General features: G+C 46.7%; 1 protein-coding gene across 1 annotated transcript; it reads left to right on the plus strand.

The window, feature by feature from the left end:
- Positions 1 to 410: 410 nt before the first annotated feature.
- WBP2NL (WBP2 N-terminal like) lies at positions 411 to 6,975 on the plus strand (the record flags this gene model as incomplete). The annotated part of the gene is made up of 8 exons (XM_079549851.1): positions 411 to 469; positions 2,588 to 2,696; positions 3,175 to 3,310; positions 4,120 to 4,212; positions 4,983 to 5,246; positions 5,639 to 5,770; positions 6,110 to 6,186; positions 6,928 to 6,975. The coding sequence occupies 8 exons, from the start codon at positions 411 to 413 to the stop codon at positions 6,973 to 6,975; spliced, it is 918 nt and encodes a 305-aa protein (XP_079405977.1).
- Between the last annotated feature and the right edge of the window lie 348 nt (positions 6,976 to 7,323).

The following is a 7,323-nucleotide window of genomic DNA, read 5'->3' on the forward strand; positions in this document are numbered from 1 at the left end:
TAAGAGATGCATAAAGGCCCACTGAGAAAAGCAAGCTTGGTGTCCTTCAATGCCACAGCAAACCCTACACAGACACAAGCTCTTTGAGCGGGGCAGCACAGGGCAGGTGGGTAGATGCCTGCAGAAAGGCACAGACCCTGATTAACGAGTCAGGCCTATTCAAGGCCAACAGAGGCCCGCGGGCTCCTTGACAAGGGTTCCACGCTCCAGAAGAAGAAGAAGAAAAAAAAAAAGCATAAAAACACGCGAAAAACCCCACAACAAGCAGCTCCCTGAGGCCAGGCACAGAGCAGAGAACAGCACGCCTTCCACAGCGCCCGGATGTGACGTCACACAGAGTAACGCGGCGGAAGCGTCAGCCGGATGTGACGTCACACACAGGGGGTCAGGCGGCGGAAGCAGCGGCAGCCATGGCGCTCAATAGGCACCACTCGAAGGAAGGTGGTGTCGTCGTCCCCAATGCTGAGAGGTACCGGCGGGCGGGGGCGGACTCACGGCCACGGGAGAAGCCCTGTGCCGGGCCCGCGGGCGGGGAAAGGGTTCGGGTTGTTGCTGGGCTGCTCTGGGGGCGTTGGGGCCGCGTCTTGTCGTGGGTGGGTGGGCAGGGCTGCCCGGCTGTGGTAGTCGCAGCCTGCGTCTCGTGCTGCTCGGGTTAAGGGGCGGTTTGAAGGGTGTTTGAGGTCTCCGGAGAGGGCTGTAGAAGTGGCGAAGGGCCTGGAGGGCAGCGCGTGTGGAGAGCGGCTGTGCTCCCCTGGTTGGCTCAGAGCAGAGCTGAGGGGAGGCCTGATGGCGGCTGCAGCTCTTCACAGGGAGCGGAGGGGCAGCGCTGAGCTCTGCTCTGTGTGACAGCGACGGGGCCCGAGGGAACGGCATGGAGCTGCGTCAGGGGAGGGGCGGCTGGGGGTGAGGGACAGGGCCAGAGGGCGATGGGCACGGCCTCAGGCTGCCGGCGTACAAGGGGCTTCTGGTTCATGCTGTCTGACATATGGTCTCATTTTTGGGTAATCCAATATGGAGCCAGGCCACGTAGAGCTCAGATCTGAGAGCCCAAACTGTTCTCCAGGGCAGTGTTGAGCCATTGGCACTCAGCTGTCCTGTGACAGCCCCAAGTGGGTACAAACCAGCTCAGCAGCATAATCACGCACGGATGGCAATCTTGCTATTTGTTTATGTGAGTGCTTGGGCAGGAGTAAGCATTAATTGACCGCATAAATTCTTCCCACTGAAGCAAACAAACCTGAAATTCTGCTGTGTTATGTGGTTTGGGAAGTACTCTGGTAAGGTTCTGAGTGTTGAGGAGATAGTTTGGCTTATCTTGGGAGAATATTCCACCTTTGTAACTTGAAAATAGATTTCTGCTGCATTTGTCACTCCCAGGCATTGACAAAATCTGCATATAACTGAATGATAAAGTCCCTGCAGACTTTTTGTCAGGGCTTCCCCCCCCCGCCTCATTAAAGCTAGATTTCTTAATGTAGCAGAATTTTTCTGATATATGTTATGTTATATTATGTTTTCTCTTCCCTGAATAGCATGCAGTGTGAAAGTACTGTGCTCTTGGTGGTTTTCACGTATCCTGCCCCTGCTGGTACTTCCCAATGATTTTGTAGTTTCCTGATGTGATCTGATTTCTACAGTGTACTGATCGGAATGTGTAAAATAACTTTAGATCCAGTGTTAAATTTGGGTTTTGTTTTTCCTTTTTCCGTGCCCTTGAACCAAAAAAAACACCTCAGATTTTTTACCCACTGAAACAAGCAGCAAACTTGTGGCATCCAAGGTTCTGTTTATTCTGCAGCTTCCTTTACCGAGTGCTATGTTTGGAGTTTGCCCTCTCAGTTCAGTGATGCTCTTTCCCAGAATGATTATTTCAGTTTTCCTTAAAATGTATTTAATTTTTCGGGTCCCTCCGTACCCCTGGTGTTTGCAGTTCCCATCTCTTTGTTCCCACATGATTTTACTAGCAGAGTCTGCTAATGTTCCTGTAGATAACCAGCAATAGCAATAACAGTCTTATTGCTGTCATTTATGGCTCCTTGTTTTGTTTTTTTTTCCTTAGCACGGCACTCCTCATCACAAATATTTCCTTAAATCATGTGAAGTAGGGTCAGCAGTGAGAGTACTGTGAAGCAATTTCCTCAGCTCATACAGTAGGTGTGGCATTCAGGCAGTTTTGTTTTCCCCTCTGCTGGCCAGTCCCGGATGTGATCATGGAGAGGGGTTTGCTCTGAGGTCATACCTTGACTTCAGGAGTGGATATCAGAAAGCTCATCCTGTTCTGTGCCCTGCCAGGCTCAGACTCAGGCTGTTGCCTGTGCAAAGAGAGCAATTCCTTTAGCCTCGTGGTTCTGGAGGCAGCTTCTCTTCCTCTTGTTTAAAGTTTCCCTTTGTGGAGGAGGAGCAGGGCTTGTCAGAGGTGAGAGGACGAATTCTTCGAACTCTGCGCGAGTTAACCTTGTGCATCCAAAAGAAAAACTCCAGACCCTGTGTTAGAATTGAGTGTGTTGGGATAATGTTTAGGATTTGTGTGATGGATGTCTGTGCATTAGAGCTGAGGTTGTCTCCAACTAGTCTGATTTCCTCCTAGCATTCTCAAGCATTGTAAAGATGTGGAGCTCTCCTTCAGTGACGTGACTGGCAAGCCTGAAGCCTTCAAAGGCACCAAGAAAGGAATGCTGTATCTCACACCATACAGGGTAAGTCTGATGCCAATGGGGCTTCCCTTTTCTCTAGGGGTCTCATAGGCTTTGGACAACAATCATAGCTGGAGGCAGGAGAAGTGATTTTTGTTATGGGAGGAACCACAGTAAATCCTAGGTAGGAGAAAGCCTGGTGGAAATAGGGCAGTCTGAGTTTTTGTCTGTCCCAGTCACCGTGTTGTGATTTAATGTAACATGTTAATAGGTAATTACTTCACTGGAAAACTCTCATAAATTATCCTTTAAAATGAAATGTCTGTGCGTGTCCTAAACAGTATGCTGTTTTGGAACCTGTAGTGTTCATGTGAGTGAGTCACGCCCTCGGATCTGTTTGGCGTCCCATTGCATGACTGCTGTGAAACAACACAATATGTTCTGGTAGTAGGGGTTACATTATCTTGTTTTTGGATGCTGCTGCAACTAGAACTCCATAACCTGATTAACTAATTCCAGAGTGTTCCTTCCTGTCTTGCAGATGATCTTCGTGTCAAAGGGCAAGGATCCCATGCTGTCTTTTATGATGCCATTCTATTTGGTGAAAGGGTGCTCTATTGAGCAGCCTGTTTTCTCTGCTAATTACATCAAAGGACAGATTCAGGCTGAGGCAGGAGGTGCGTGTCTGTGCTTCATAGACTGAATTCTTCTCAGTCCTTTTCTGCTGGATGTGCTTTGTGCACAGGACAGATGGATGGTGTAGCTACAGCAGCACAGTTCACACGTCTATGCTAATGTAACTAGTATCTATTCATCTTTAACCTCACTGTTGCTTTCTGTCCCCCAAAGCTAGTAGCTCACTTTTTGCAGGGTGGCTTTTTAATCTTGTCACTTCTGTCTTGCAGTGGACGCCATGCTTACTTGGTTTCTTCCTGTTCTCATTTTCTCCTGTATTTGGCATGGAAGAGTGGACAGTTGGCCATATCACTAGACATTGATGCTGGTTTAAATAGTACCCACTGGTGTTTTCTGGAGGCCAGCAGGCACTTTAGAGCTTGGATGCGTTTGCATGCATCTAGAATGCTGCTGTGTGTCACTGATTTAGCTTTCTTTCCTATCTGGTGACGTAACTGTGTTGAGACTTAAAGTCACAGTCATGATCAGACATGGGGGACTGCAGGAGGCAAGGCAGGGATTCAAACCAAGTCTTCTGGTTCAAAATTTTTCTGTTTTTCTTGGAATTAGTTTATGTGTATTTTGATGGCACTGGCCTATGCTGTTGATTCCTGTTCCTAACAATGCTTTGTGACTGGGTTGTCTGGATTGTCATAAGCCCACTTTCTCAGGCTGAAATCTTTAAAACAGTGGTTTTAAAATATTTCTAAAATGAGAAAGAATAAAAATAAGTTGAACGTTAACTGTTTTGCTGTCTTGACTGCTACTGAGGTGGTCAATAATCTGTTTCAATTTTAATTCTCTCTCCTAGGTGGCTGGGAAGGGCAGGGAACATTTAAACTGACTTTCAACAGTGGAGGAGCCATTGAGTTTGGACAGCTGATGTTCAAAGCTGCCTCTAGTGGTAAGAGATCTTCGGAGCCTGTAGTTCTCCTATGGCTGGCTGAGCTGGTTAGGAGGAGGTGCTCTTTTTCACATTCCTGAAGTGTGTGGAGAGGGAGAGAGAATTTACACTGTACATCTTCCACATCAATGTTTTTTTGTTTGTTGGTGTTTTATTTTGTTTGTTGGTTTTTTACAAGGGGCTTTCGTTTTTCTTTCAAATCCTTTTTCTTTATTTTGACTTAATGCTTTATGCAATCAGAACATGCTGGAGTTTGGCTTCTGAGGTGGCTTACTTTTTCTATGGAGCCTGATATCTCCTGGAGGGGGGGGGAATTGAAACATGAGGATGGAAAAACTGATCCCCGTACTTTCCCTCAACTCTAATAGTTCTCTAATAGTGAAGTGAGATGGAGGAATTTTTTTGCAGAAAGAAAAAACTAAAAAAAATTTATGTTTAAAACTTCTGAAAGGAAAGAGATATAAAATCTATTCTGATAAGGAAATTTTAAAACTATTGGTACTTATTTAAAACAATAGTTTATTCTAGTTAGAGCCATGTATTTGGGTTATTACTTGATTGCTTGTTTGCAACTGGCTTCCTTTAGCACCATGTGAATTTACAGCAAAGCAACTATAGTCCTTTTTCAGCACAGTTCTTTGCTGCGACTGCGTAGTGAGCATCTCTAGAATTGAGATGATTGGTCTACGTGAATGGGACTATTTTCTTTTTATTCCATGCAGTCAGTTACAGCAAAAACACGTCTGACTTAATAAATATGTGCTCTTTAGCTTCCAGTGGAGCTCCTCTCCAGCCCCCTGGCTATGGATACACACCTGTACCTGGAGGGTATTCCCCTGTCCCACCTGCTCCAGGTGGCTATGCACCTGCTCCAGGTGGCTATGCACCTGCTCCAGGAGGATATGCACCTGCACCGGGGGGCTATGCTCCTCCTCCACCACCTCCAAACGGTCCTTATCCTTATGCACCACCTCCAATGAATGCATATGGACCTGCTCCCCAGCCCATGGGGTATCCATATGCCCAGAATCCAGGTATGGAAGTGGTGTGATGATGTGTGGTGGGGTTTGTTGAGTATTAGTTGTAAAAAATGTTGATGCTGTGGTGAGGTTTATTGTAGTTTTGTCTCCATCAAGGGTCCTTATCCTTGCAAAGTCTGTCATGGTCTTGGTTACAACTGTGTGTCTCTCTAGTTGCAGCTGAACAGGAGGTGGGAATGCTGTATGTAGACTGTACTGCTTCTTGACAGAATTGTTGCCTGCTGATGTGGCAGGTGTTAGCAAGATGTAAAATTGCAGCTGCCTGCATCCTCACTGAGCTTTCCTCACTGATCTTCCCTCTTGCCCAGAACTGGGCCTGGGAACTTGCTGTCCCTCTCTTTTGTCACCGTAGTCCAAAGTATCAGTCTGGTGTCATCGCTTTTCAGGTATTTACCCACCGCTCCCCAACATGAATTCCAGCAATGTGTTACCTCCTCCTCCCCCCTACTCTGGACCATCTCCTGCAGGACCCTCAGCCCCACCAGCTTCCACACCCTGGGTGGACTCAGGTATGCCAGGTAAGCAGATTTGATACAAAAGGCTGCTCAGGGGTTGGGGCAGCGGGTGACACTGGGGGCACCCAGCTGCTGCTGTTGCAGGAGCTGTTATCTTGATGTGTTATTTGAGATAATGGGTCTTGCAAGGCACTCAGCTCTGTGTTATACAGCTTGTGGTCATCTTTAGCTGGCTTTCAGACTTCCTGAAGTTCTGTGAATTCAAGACAAACTTGCTGTGATAGCTTCTGTCTCTTGGGACATTTCTTGACTCCTCAGAAAAGCTGTGGCTGGGCTGGAGGGTGGGGTGGCTGCGTAAGAAACAGGCCTGCCTTATGTTTGCTCCTTCTCTTTCCTTTCTAGGGAACAGTAAGGCCATGGAAGCCGCTTCCAGTGCGTATTACAACCCTGCTAACCCACACAATGTCTACATGCCCATGGTAAGTACTGTGCCTCTGGTCTGTGTGTGTCTGCTCTTCCATTGCGTAGAGAGGCAAAAGTTTGCTTTCCTAGTGAAGTTTAGAGTGCCTTAATTTTGAAAAAGCACAGAAAATGTTCACTTTCCTGGGAGGAGGCATGGATGACAGTGCCATGAAGAAAGTTTGTTAAATCTTTGATCAAGAAAGGAGGACGTTAAGATTCATCCAGCAGAGGCAGCTTAGTACTTGTCTCATTCTTATGTGCATAAAATAGTTGCATGTACACAGTGAGTAGAGCTTTCTGTTTCTGTAATGTTTGGAAGTGGGAAGAGTTAAAGAAGAACGGATCATATAAGGACAACAGCCTTTGTGTTTTCTCACTTGTGCTTTTTTTCTGGGCTGCCTGGGAGAGGTCTGTCATGGTTCAGTGAGTGGCAGCTGGTAAGCAGGCTGTAGCTACATTTGGTGTGGGCTGGGTCAGAGTGAAAGCAGCAGCAGAGACAAAGCCCTGGTAGTGAAGATACAGATTTAAAACAGAGCTTTTGTTATCTATTTTCAAGGGGATGTTCAATGGAAATAATATGGGAGGTAGCATGTATGCTGGAGCATTAACTGATGCTGGAGAGGGATGATGCAGTGCATGATAGCTTAAAAAACAGCACTCAGCTCTGGCAGTAACTTCTTGTAAGTCAAGCCTGAGAATCTCTGAGAAGAGCTCTTCATGAAGCAGGCAGGATTGTTGACTACTCTGTCTCTTTCCAGGATCAGCCACCTCCTTATGCACCTCCTGAAGATAAGAAAAACAACTAACAGACGGAAATTGCAGCCAGCCTCCCACACTCTCTCTCCCAGAAGACAATTTGGCTGTCACTACCCATTGGGTTAGCGTATCTCTATGTTTCTCTGTGTATGTACAATGTGTGTAGTGCTGGGCAGCTGAGCATCTGCCCTCCTTAAGCGTTAAGTGACTGGCAATACAAGGCAGAACAATAGCACTTTCCTGCTGCTTTGCTTTATCTCATGGGGTTGAAGCACTAACCTTTTGCTCTGCCTTTGGCTTGAGGAGAGAGATGGACTTCTTAAACCAGTAGATCACATCACTAATCTATGAGTCAAATACAAAAGCTGTGGCATCTTCGAGTAAAACTACTTGCAGTG

This window comes from Tetrao urogallus, assembly GCF_951394365.1.
Source record: "Tetrao urogallus genome assembly, chromosome: 1".
Taxonomy (NCBI): Eukaryota; Metazoa; Chordata; class Aves; order Galliformes; family Phasianidae; genus Tetrao; species Tetrao urogallus.